We start from the raw sequence: 12,149 nt of genomic DNA, 5'->3' as shown, positions 1-12,149 counted from the left end.
TTCCCCTCAAGAATCGATATATATAAAAGGCTAATATGCTAAGTGTCCGACCGTCCGACTGTTCGCTATGATGTGCACTGACCACCAGGGGGCAGATGCTCAATCAGGAGCTGCCAAGCTGCAGTGACTTGGCAGTGACAGCTCACGGGTGATGCACCCTGAAACCAGAGAGGAGGGAGCCCGATTCCTCGCAGGGGCCATGTGATTCCACTTTTGGCCATGGGTTATGTTGTTGCTGGGGCACTATTGGCCCCAAATCTGGTTTACTGCACACTTGCATTTGCATTCCACACCCTGTATGACAGCAACTTTGCAGAGTGCCCTCTCACACTCTGGGACCGCTCAGGGGATGTCGGAGAGCCAGTTTCAGCCTGATCCCTGGAGGCCAGGCCGAGGGACCCCACCTGCCAGAGGGACCCCACTCACTCCACAGATGCCCTTTGAGCCACAGCGTCAGCCCAGGTGCGGCCGGCCAGGGAGGGACCACAGGAGGTTGGTTCCAGGGCATGTCCAGCCCATCTTGCCCAGTCCTGCCCCACCAGCCACCTTCTAATTAATGTCCTTTCAATGTGCATGAATCTGTGCACTGGGCCACTGGTCTTACTATAAAATCCCAAAGGACACCTACCAACAGCTTGGCATCTCAGGGAGCCAGGATTTGGAAATGCTGTTCCAGTACTTTAACAACAGGACCAAGCCCATGTGGCATTCTACATGTGGAATCTCTTCATTTTAAGCATATCCTATCTAAATTATTCTTTCAGCACCTGTTACTTCATACCTTGCCTTATAGTTAAATGTACCTGTCTCTACTCCTTCAGTAAGTGCACATCCTTGCAAGCCTTTCTTGGTCAAACAATACTCATAACATGTTGGATGGAGCCTGGGTGGCTACCTGAGCAGGTAGCCTGGCCTAAGAAAGAGGGACAACTGCATCCTGGTCCAAAGATGAGGGTCACAAACTGAGCCTTGCCTGCACATCGAGGGTCTGCCATAATGTGACTTTTATTGTCATCACCCTCACCATGGGAGGAGCCCGAGGGAGTATCTGTGCCCTTCCTGCAGAACCCATTCTCCTGCTTGGGAGGCAGCAACAAGTAATGACACAGGGAGGGGCTGTTTGAAGGCCCTCTCCTGTCAGGTACCAGCAGTGATGACAAAGTCACCTACAAGTGCTCTTTACTCTTCTACCAATGGCATCAGCCCCGCACAGAGGCAGCATTACCTGCTTGAGGTCAAGCGGCTGGTATAGGCCACAATGAGATCCAATCAGTGCTTTGGTCGCCTGCAGAGCCCCCACAGTCAACCCTGAATTTCCTACGTTTTAATGCCTTCAGAGCTCAGCTATTACTTTGTTGTTTGCCACTAGAATTTCCTTTCTCAGAAGCCAGAAACCTGGATGTACATGTACTGGCTCCTGTTTTTAATATCTTTTTTTTAAAAAAAAAAAATATATTTTATTGATTTTTTTACAGAGAGGAAGGGAGAAGGATAGAGAGTTAGAAACATCAATGAGAGAGAAACATTGATCAGCTGCCTCCTGCACACCCCCTACCGGGGATGTGCCCGCAACCAAGGTACTTGCCCTTGACCGGAATCGAACCCAAGACCCTTCAGTGCACGTGCCCCGGTCGCCGACGCTCTATCCACTGAGCTGAACCGGTCAGGGCTGGTTTTAATATCTTGATGAAAAAAAAATTTTTTTTAAAATATATTTTATTGATTTTTTACAGAGAGGAAGGGAGAGGGATAGAGAGTTAGAAACATCGATGACAGAGAAACATCGATCACCTGCCTCCTGCACACCTCCTACTGGGGATGTGCCTGCAACCAAGGTACATGCCCTTGACGGGAATTGAACCTGGGACTCTTGAGCCCGTAGGCCGACGCTCTATCCACTGAGCCAAACTGGTTAGGGCTTGATGAAAAATTCTTAATAACCAAACAGGTCTGCTTGAGGGACTTGGCCACCTCTGGAATAAGGGCTGGTGGTCAAGTCCAGGCATAAGATTGTGTACTTACCTCTGCCACATCGGCCAGGGATCTGGACACAAACGAATCTCTCGAGTTTCCATCTAGCAGGCTGGGGCCCAGCAGGGAGGTGCCACTGTGGGTCCCCACTGGAGTCGGCAGCATCTTTCGGCCTTTCTCCGAAGAGATGAAGCTCGCTGCCAAGAGAAGGAGGATCAAGCCCTGAGATGGCTTGGTCTGCTCCAGGTCAAGGGAAGAATCCTGAGGGCTGGAGGTACCCTCGCCAGGCCCATACAGGCATTTATCTGCACGCTTGCACACAGTGCTTGGTGTGGAGCTGTAGCCAACCTGGCTTTTCTCAAATGAGGAGCCTTGGTGGGTCCTCAGAAGCACATGTAAGTAGGCCTCATATTTTAGGGGCCCTCAGTGCTCCACTGTCCAGTCACCACTCCCACCTCCATGTAATGAGGTTTCCCATTTTTCATGACTTGTATTTGACTTTGCAGAGATCTATACTGTTCTATGGACCTCTTATAACAGGAAACACTCATCGGATGCTGGCTCCCTGCATCACCCAGACCAGACCCACATTCTGGGCCATCAGGTGTGGCGTCCACGCAAGGTGCTGACCCTGTTCAACATGTGTACAGCACAACCCCCTCTGGGGCTGCAGTCTGATGGCCATGTGCACGTACTGGCTGCTCTCTAAAAATGCAAAGCGCATAAATCCCAGACATGTCCCGGAGGCCCTCTTACATAGGACACTGAGATCATTGTGTCTTTCCCTAACATCCCCTTCCCATCACACGAACGCTTGGTGTCCAACGAGGATGAACACATCCTGTGAACGTGCCAAACTAGTCAGCATGTTGCAAGACAGCTGGACTGTCCACATCAGAATACTTTACTGAGAACAGAAAGAGGAAGCCAATTTCTTCTACCCTGCCGTTGGTGGCAAGAGCAGGCCCTAGTAGGGGAGGGGCCAGGACAGCTGGTCGGACTAGAGAAGAGCACAGGGGACTGTGTGGGGAGATGGACATGGGCTACATCGCAACCGGGCTGCGGGTTACAAGAATGTCATGTTTGTCAAAGCTCAGTGAACTGTACACTGGAGATCTGGACATTTTCCCAAATGTAAGTGGTGCAGAAAAATAAATCCTGGAAAACAAGCAAACAGTTCTAGTGGGAGTTCTGAAAGATGGCAAGGAGAATCCAGACTCTAGACCCCCACCAAGTTCACCATGTGGAGCCCTGCTCGTCCCTGCTGGTCTGGAACAGAGACCTGAGCACCCCCCAAAGACACTCACCAAACAAGCTGCCAAGGGATGAGTCCGTGGGGTCGCTGGGGCACCACTGGGGGTCATGGGTGGGGGAGGCAATCCAGTCTGGTTGGGGGCTACTGGATGGGGAAGGAAGACTCTTGGAACTGTCACTGCCATTTAGTTTTGATGGAGAAAGAGGGACTCCTTCGCCTGTCAACCAAAATCCTGGGTCAGAGATGCCACGTGGGGGTGAACAGCACTCTGCTTCTCCAACCTACCACAAGGCAGCGAGTCAGCACAGCTGTGTGCCACTAAACTCTGGAGGTCCGGGATCCCCACAGATGATGAACAACACTGATCTGTGGAGGGGATCCCCTGCAGCAGGAACACATACCCATCTTAGGGAACGACAATGGCCACAGCTATCACTGATGAGCCAGGCACTATGCCGAGAGCTTCACCTAAATCCTCTCATGGTTGCTTACAATAGCCCTGTGAAATTACATGCTATTCCCAGTTCACAAATGAGTGGTGACCTGCCCACAGCCACTCACTACTAGCCTGTGAACTCAGCTTAATCTGAATCCATGGCCTGAATCATACCAGCAAGTGCCAACCACACCACTGCTACCAGGATACCAGTCCAACCCCCTCCTGGAACTTGCAAAACCCAAAGGCATCCACCTAGATTCATTACTAACTAGGACAACGGCCCACCTAATCCTGTTGGTCTCAAGGCCAGGAGCAGTCCCACCAGACCATACACAGCTGTAGGTCCAACTGTACCTTGTTCACCAGTGCTGCCTCTGCCTCTGCTGGGCAAGGCCATATAGGTGGCAGGTGCAAAAGTGGGAGTGGAATGGGAACATACCCAGCAGGTTTGGCAAATGCTCATTGGGAGATCAAGGACAAGCCTGGATCCCCCATCCTAATGGGGAATTGATTCCAAGAAGGGTGTGCCTGTTCCTTACCGTACTGGCCAGAGCTGATGGCGATCTCAATGATGGAGTCGCTGATCTGAGTGGCAGGCTCTCCCTGCGAGAGCACGTCCTCAGGCGGGCCAGGCAGGGAGATGTCCAGTAGAGCAGAAACGTTAGGCGGAGAGAGCCGAGTGCTGGAGCCCTCCGCCAAGGGCAACTGGGTGGAAAGCCCATTGTGCAGAGGAGCCTTGGATAGCTCAGTTAAGGAGAGGACAGGTGAACCCTGGTGGGAGATGGGAATTATTCAGATACAATGGATCAATCAATCCCCTAATAAGGAACAAAAAAATCAACCTCAACCCCAGAAGATGATAACCAAGTGATGGGCAAGTCAACAGAGAGGTGGTGACCATAGAAGACACCTCTTCCTTTCTAGTAAGAAACACATTTATTTCTCCAGAATCTACTCTGGGGATTCAGATTTGGAAGGCCATGCCAGGGCGGCCTTGGCCATGATGCCCTGGACATCTGGACCTGCTTTCCCTGCCGGCAAGACAGCTGGTAACACCCAGGCAGAAGGTAAGTGCCAAGAAATGCTGCCAGTTGATGATCTCCTCCCCGTAGCCCAAGAAACTGATCTTCCAGAACTGTGTCTGAATCAGCCAGCCACGTGGAAGAGGAGAAACCTGAGATGGAAGATGCATGCTCCCTCTATCTAGGGAATGGGGGGATAAAACCACTGGATATCCGAGTGTCCTTGTTACATCCTGGCAACTCACAGCAGGGAGGCTAGGTCTGCTGGCAAGACCATGAGCACAGGGACTCAGCAATGGAGGGGGGCTCTGGGGCAGCTATTCTGCTCAGCAGCCAACAGCACACTCTACCTGGAAACCTTCCGTCACTGGCTCCTGCTCAGGCCTCGAGGGGATGCTGATGAATGGATCGCTTGTACCCTACAAGAAAAGATCACCATGAATGCCTAAGAGCTCTTACAATCAGTATGCCAGAACTCTGCCCAATGGCTATTAAGCTCCTGAGACAAGAGCCGTTCCACTCCCCGGCTTCTTAACAGCCAACATTACAGGGACCCATTGAGGTCTATGTTAGAAATCTCTTCCTGTGAAGACAAGCAAGCTCACTGCTTCCAGAAGGTGGGCCAGGAAGTCCCTGCACTTAAGATTATCAATTCAAAACCTCATAGTCCTCAGGCCGGGCTGGCTGTGAAAACAGAGCACTGAGAGAATCGGAGAGGAGTGGCAGTTAGAGATCACTAGGGCCCACTGTTGGTCCACTTGGTTAAAGTTCCTTCTCAGACCAAGCTGACATCTGAGAAGTCTGCTGACATAGAGATCTTGCTTATCTCAGTTCTGGATTCTCCAGTGTCACCCAGCAAACCAGTCCCCACTCTGTCTCCTTCCATGGTTCCCCCCTGAGCCACGCAGAGCTCACGCATGCCCCAGCCTCCCTGGTTCAGTGACTCCCCTCTGGTCCATCAGGCCCGTCCCACTCCTGAGGCAGAATTAGGGTCCAGCATGACATTAGCCCCATTATCTCGGCTCCCATCCCTCTGGAGAGTGACCAACCCATCCTGGAAGCTGGTGGTAACTCTAAGAAGCCCTTCTAAACACTCACCCCCACAGTAGGGATGGGGTCTCCATTCTGGAGGGTGCCAGTGGAGTCCTGACCCGAAAGGGTAGCTGTTGCCTCATCTGAAGACAGTGGAGAGATGCCAGACAAACCCTCAGCATCCAAGACAGGGAGGGGGCTCCCGGGGATGATGCCGGCACTTGTAGCTGCTAAGTCGACAGCACCTGGCAACAGAAAAGGCATTGCCAATGGGAGCTCTACTGACAACCCCAAACATACTCCACAGCGCTCACAGGAATAGCCTCTCCCTCACACCTCATTTCAAGGCAAGGGAAACAGATTTTCTGTTCTCTCTGGAGGATAATGAGAGCATGGTTTGGGGGAAGAAGAAAACAGAAACATCATTCACAAGCCTCACATGGTGTCTGTCACCATGCCAGTCACAGAAACTTACTGGCCAGGTGGCCTGTGGCCTGGGGCGGAAGGACCTTGGGCATGATCGGCCGAGACAGAGCTGCTTTGGTGAGGGAAGACTGGATGGGCCGGAATGAGCCTCTACCTGTGAGGACAAAAACAGAAGCAGTCGCATCAAGCCCACTTGCCCCAGTGCTCTCTGACTGCATGGCTGGTACTACTCAGGGTTGGCTTCACAGCCAGTTGGGACCATGGAAGCTGAGCCAAGATGACACCACTGAACATCCCAAAAACATGCTAACTTGGGGAAGTCAGAGGTCAAACAGGCCCCTGATGAGGAGAAAGCTCTGGCACCCATGATGACAACACCACTGTGGCCCATGGGGGCTGCTGAAAAGGGTGCTGTCAGCAATGTCATCCCCTGGGGATGGCCCTTTAAGGGTGATGCACACCCAAGTGAAGCTACAAGCTCCTCTGAAGCAACGAGAGCATCAAATCTTGGACTATGATTCTGCCTCTGCAATTGGGCTCTTTCCTACTAGGCTTCCTGTAGATGAAAAGAAGGCATGAGAAAAAGCAATAAACAGCTGTCTGGGTCCAGCAGTAAGTCAGTCTGAAATGTGAAAATCAATACTGATTTAAAAGCTAAATCAGAGTTATGTGTTTCACTGAACAATTCTCACTAAAGTAAGAAAATTTATTTCAAAGAGCCAGGGCCCCCATTGACCTTAGAGACCTATCTATGAAGGCCTGAGTTGTACATTTTTTCCCTAAACTGCCTAACAAAAAAAACAACACACAAAAAACAAACTAACAAGCTCAAAACAAAAAAACAACTGAAAAGACATTATACAGAGAGGGTGGACTTAACTAAGCAAAGCATCCCTAACACAGCTACCTGAGCCCACCTTGGAAGGAAGCTGCTTGCGTTCCACCTGTCAGAGGGCCATGCCTGCCTGGCTCAGGGGCACACTCAGTCTCTGCTGATAGAATGGACAAAGGAATGCTGCGAATGTCACTCCAGTAGCCATCAAAGCAAATGCCTGTCATCCCCAAAGACGAGGCCACATGAAAGTAAGTAAGGAGTGAAGGGCCAACCCCAGGAGACCCAGTGCTTACCGGTTATGGAGGAATTTGACATGATAGAGAAGGAGCAGACATTGTGGGACTGGTTTTCAGAAGGCCTAGGAAGCAGGGTTCTCTGTGGAGGGAAAACTGCCAATCAGATAATAAAAATCACTCAGGAAACCAGCAAAGACTTGTAAAGGGATATTCCAGACAACAGTGAGCTGAGTTTGTAAGCAGGTGGTTCTGGGTTCTAGGACTAATAACACAAGAGCACCTGGGACAGTCTGAGGATGGCTATGTCCTGTGGACTCGGCAAACTCTGAACATTGGGTCCTCTCTGAAAAAAATCCCGAGGGATCAAACCTTCCCCCAGGGAAACTGGAGTAATGTCAGAACCATCCACTGTTAATTCAGAATGTTCTTCTGGATTTGGATGGAATGCAACTGGTCGCCCCATACAGCCTGCTGTTCAGTCATTTGGTTGTCCCTCACTAAGCCCCCTGCCAGCCTTGTCGCCCCAGGCAGCCTGTACTGTTTTCAATTCACTGTTGGGAGCCCGCAGATGTAAAGGGCCGACTATATGCATTGATTGACACCATTTTATACAGGGGACTTGAGTATCCATAGATTTTGGTGCCCATTGGGCATCCTGGAACCCATCCCCTGCAGATACTGAGGGACAACTTAAGTTTTGAAGGAGTCAAAAGTTATACACAGATTTTTGACTGTGCAGGAGGTTAGCACTCCTTACCCCTGCACTGTTCAAGAGTCTACTTGTAGTCTACACACAAACACACATACAAAACCCACTTGGGCTTTAGAATACATCTTCCTTCCTAGGACCATCATTAATCTCAAAAGATTTCTAAGGGTCTAACAAAAGAGAACTATGCATTAATCCCAAAACAATGCACATTAATAACTTTCTAAGCCCAAAGTCATACCAGAATTTCCACTTCACCTCTTTTATCCTTTTAGTTCCAAATAAACTGTCCTTTTTCTCACGTGTGTCTCATTCCTGTATCTCCCTCTCTGGTCTGCATATGTCACCTACAGATCCACCAGGGTTTATCATTATGGCCTATCCATATACCTTACCAACTGCTTCCACTGACTACATATTTACATGTTCTGAGCATCCTCAAATATATCCAAATCCAAAACATTCTTAGGACTCGAGTCCCATAACTTTCTTTTTTGCACGTGGTATTTGTTATATAAAGATTATCTTTTTTGTTTTGTTTAGTTAATCCTCACCCAAGGATATTTTTCCATTGATTTTTTTTTAGAGAGACTGGAAGGGTGGGCGAGAGACAGAGAGAAACATAAATGTGAGAGAGACACATCTATTGGTTGCCTCCTGCATGCACCCTGACCAGAGCCAGGGATTTACCCTGCAAATGAGGTTCGTACCCTTGACGGGAATCGAACCCGTGACCCTTCCGATTGAGGGCCAACACTCTAACCACTGAGCATAGAGGCCAGGGTAAGATTATCTTTATTTTCAGGTACAGTAAGGGTCACTGTTATTACTTTATTTATCTTATTCATAAGAAGGAAGAAAGTGGCAGGGATTCTCCATTTCAGTTGAACACTCAAGACATGGGAGAAAACCAGTGTGTTGGGCAGCTTGGCCTGGGGGAGCCCAGCTATGCAAACCTGACCAGTGTTCCTGACCTGGACCACCAGAGGCTTCCGTAGGTGCCGGTTCTGCAGTTTCCGGGGCTTTGGCAAGAAGAAATCCGACTGCATCTGTGAGGAAAACAGTGCCCAATCCCTGAGTGTTTTCACAGCAAACATGGGTCTGCAGGCAAGCAGAGGGGTGCACTCCCTGCACTTACACTGATGGAGTTCAGGTGCTGAAGGAAAGTCAATTCTGTCTCTTTATTAGGAGAGAAGAGCTTCCCATGTCGGCTGTTGGGTGGCAAAGTTGTTGGGACAGCAAAAAGTCCACCATCTGAGTCACTGCTTCCTGTACTAGAGGAACCAGCCACCAAGAGGGGTCTTGGAGGGTTTCTCAAACCTAGAAAAGGAGAAGGGAAAGTGAATAGAACTACCCTCACCCAGCAACATCTCCAGTGTGAATGGAGTTCTACTGGAAAGAAAACCAAGAAAAATTCCTGATAACCTGTTGTTTCCTGGAAAGGAGTTCCCTTTTTCTTAGTCCCATAAAACCTGCTTTTCCATCTTTCTCCCTGAAATTCTAGTTTCCAACCTGAGCAGATCATAGCTCTTCCTGACAGGATAAAGAAATTTTACCACTGCCAAAACCGGTTTGGCACAGTGGATAGAGCGTCGGCCTGTGGACTGAAGGGTCCCGGGTTCAATTCCGGTCAAGGGCATGTACCTGGGTTGCGGGCACATCCTCAGTGGGAGGTGTGCAGGAGGCAGCTGATCGATGTTTCTCTCTCATCGATGTTTCTAGCTCTCTATCCCTCTCCCTTCCTCTCTGTGAAATATCAATAAAATAAAAAAAAAAAAAAAAAGAAACTTTACCATTTTGTTTGATCCTTGGTGGGAAAGGCAGCTAGGCATTCATTTTGCAGAGCTAGAAGAACCTAGCAGAACATCTGGTGTAGAACAGAGGTCAGCAAACTCTCTCTTTAAAGATAATAAATATTGCTTTGTGGGCCTGCAGCCTCTGCTAATCTTAACTCTGCAGCTGTAGTACAAAAGCAGCTACAGGCAACATGTGTATGCACCAATGAGCGCAGCCATGTGTCAATAAAACTTTATATATAACAATGAGGCCGTGGGCCATAGTTTGCTGATGCCTGGTCTAAATCTCTAATTATACAAAAAACCGACCCAGAAATAGAGGGACAGAAAGTAGTTATTTAGGAACCACTATTTTGGGACTCTGCTAGCTGTTCTTATTATCATAGACTAGAGGCCCGGTGCACAAAATTCGTGCACAGGGGTGTGTGTGTCCCTCAGCCCAGCCTGCACCCTCTCCAATCTGGGACCCCTCGAGGGATGTCTGACTGCCCGTTTAGGCCCGATCCCACTGGGCCTCACAATCCAGGACTGCTGGCTCCCAACTGCTCGCCTGCATACCTTCCTGATTGCTCCTAACCGCTTCTGCCTGCCAGCCTGATCACCCCCTAACCACTCCCCTGCCAGCCTGGTCACCCCTAACTGCCCTCCCCTGCCAGCCTGGTCACCCCTAACTGCCCTCCCCTGCAGGCCTGGTCACCCTTAACTGCTCTCCCCTGCAGGCCTGGGTCCCTCCTAACTGCCTTTCCCTGCTGGCCTGGTCGCCCCCAACTGCCCTCCCTTGCTGGCCATCTTGTGTCCACATGGGGGCAGCCATCTTGTGTGTTGGAGTGATGGTCAATCTGCATATTACTCTTTTATTAGCTAGGATAGAGGCCTGGTGCACGGGTGGGGGCCAGCTGGTTTGCCCTGAAGGATGTCCCGGATCAGGGTGGGGGTTCCCTTGGGGCGTGGGGCGGCCTGGGCGAGGGGCCTGTGGTGGTTTGCAGGCCGGCCACGCCCCCTGGTGACCCAAGCGGAGGCCCTGGTATCTGGGGTATATTTATCTTCTACAATTGAAACTTTGTAGCGTGGAGCGGAGCCAAGCCTTCTGCTTGCTCCATGGAGGCAGTCTTTTTTGGGGGGATTTATGTATCTTCTATAATTGAAACTTTGTAGCCTTAAGCGGAGGCCTGGGCCAGCCAGGGTGTGCGGAAAGCTTGGCTTCCTCCATCACCGGGAGCAACCCTAGCCTCCTGCTCTTTCCAGCTCTGTGGCTGCAGCCATTTCTGTTTGGGTTTATGTATCTTCTATCATTGAAACTTTGTAGCCTGGAGTGGAGGCCTAGGCCTGCAAGGGCGGGTGGAAAGCTTGGCTTCCTCCATTGCCAGGGAAACCCAAGCCTCCCTCCTGCTCTCCGTGGCCGTAGCCATCTTGGTTGGGTTTATTTGCATATTCGCTCTGATTGGCTGGTGGGCGTGGCTGGTGGGCGTGGCTTGAGGGTGTAGCGGAGTGAGGGTTAATTTGCATATTACTCTTTTATTAGATAGGATGCTGCTGCAAAGCACCCTTGATTTGTGGTAGAATTGGTCTCCTTCCCTTCTTTTTCAAGATATTTTTTATTGATTCCAGAGAGGAAAGGAGAGGAAGAGAGAGAAACATCAATGATGAGAAAGAATCATTGGATCGGCTGCCTCCTGCACTCCCCCTACCAGGGATCGAGCCTGCAACCCAGGCATGTGCCCTGACTGGGAATCGAACTGTGACCTGGTTCGCAGGTTGAGGCTCAACCACTGAGCCACACTGGCCTCCTTCCCTTTTTCTTTATTTGTAAATCTGTGAGGTTACACTGACACTCATGGTATCCAGAGACCAGGTCCTCTAAGCACTAGTATGGATTCTAGCACTGCTGGTGGATTAGTCTTGAACAGAGGTTGGCAAACTGTGGCTCGCGAGCCACGGTTTGCCACTCTGTTGACAAATGAGTTTGCTGACCACTGGTCTAGAAGCATCCTTAATTAAGAAAGAGGACGAAGCCCTAACCGGTTTGGCTCAGTGGATAGAGCATTGGTCTGCGGACTAAAGGGTCCCAGGTTCGATTCTGGTCAAGGGCATGTACCTTGGTTGTGGGCACATACCCAGTAGGGAGTGTGCAGGAGGCAGCTGATCAATGTTTCTCTCTCATTGATGTTTCTAACTCTCTATCCCTCGCCCTTCCTCTCTGTAAAAAATCAATAAAAAATTAAAAAAAAAAAAAAGACATGATGCTTGTATAGCAATGTCATAAAAAAAAAAAAAGAAAGAGGACGAAGATGGCGGCATAGGTAAATACCTAAACTGCTGCCTCACACAACAATTTCAAAACTACAACTAAAAGACAGAACGGACATCATCCAGAACCACAGGAAGGCTGGCTGAGTGGAAAATTTACAACTAGAAGGAAAGAGAAAAG

General features: G+C 49.9%; 1 protein-coding gene across 2 annotated transcripts in view; it reads right to left on the bottom strand.

The window, feature by feature from the left end:
* CRAMP1 (cramped chromatin regulator homolog 1) overlaps window positions 1-12,149 on the bottom strand; it is a 74,580-nt gene that overhangs the window by 3,884 nt on the left and 58,547 nt on the right. The window contains exons 12-20 of one of the 2 annotated variants that reach the window (XM_080680806.1): window positions 9,064-9,245; window positions 8,900-8,974; window positions 7,274-7,355; window positions 6,195-6,299; window positions 5,786-5,964; window positions 5,038-5,106; window positions 4,205-4,436; window positions 3,279-3,443; window positions 2,023-2,168 (exon numbers count right to left, since the gene is read on the bottom strand). In XM_080680806.1, the coding sequence (XP_080536932.1) occupies window positions 2,023-2,168; window positions 3,279-3,443; window positions 4,205-4,436; window positions 5,038-5,106; window positions 5,786-5,964; window positions 6,195-6,299; window positions 7,274-7,355; window positions 8,900-8,974; window positions 9,064-9,245 (1,235 nt within the window). The remainder of the gene's footprint in view (window positions 1-2,022; window positions 2,169-3,278; window positions 3,444-4,204; window positions 4,437-5,037; window positions 5,107-5,785; window positions 5,965-6,194; window positions 6,300-7,273; window positions 7,356-8,899; window positions 8,975-9,063; window positions 9,246-12,149) is intronic. The other variant, XM_080680807.1, reaches the window with a different exon arrangement.

The sequence above is a fragment of the Plecotus auritus genome (genome assembly GCF_963455305.1).
Source record: "Plecotus auritus genome assembly, chromosome: 7".
Taxonomy (NCBI): Eukaryota; Metazoa; Chordata; class Mammalia; order Chiroptera; family Vespertilionidae; genus Plecotus; species Plecotus auritus.
The sequence above is the reverse complement of the archived record's forward strand: the minus strand, read 5'-3'. Positions and strand labels throughout refer to the sequence as shown.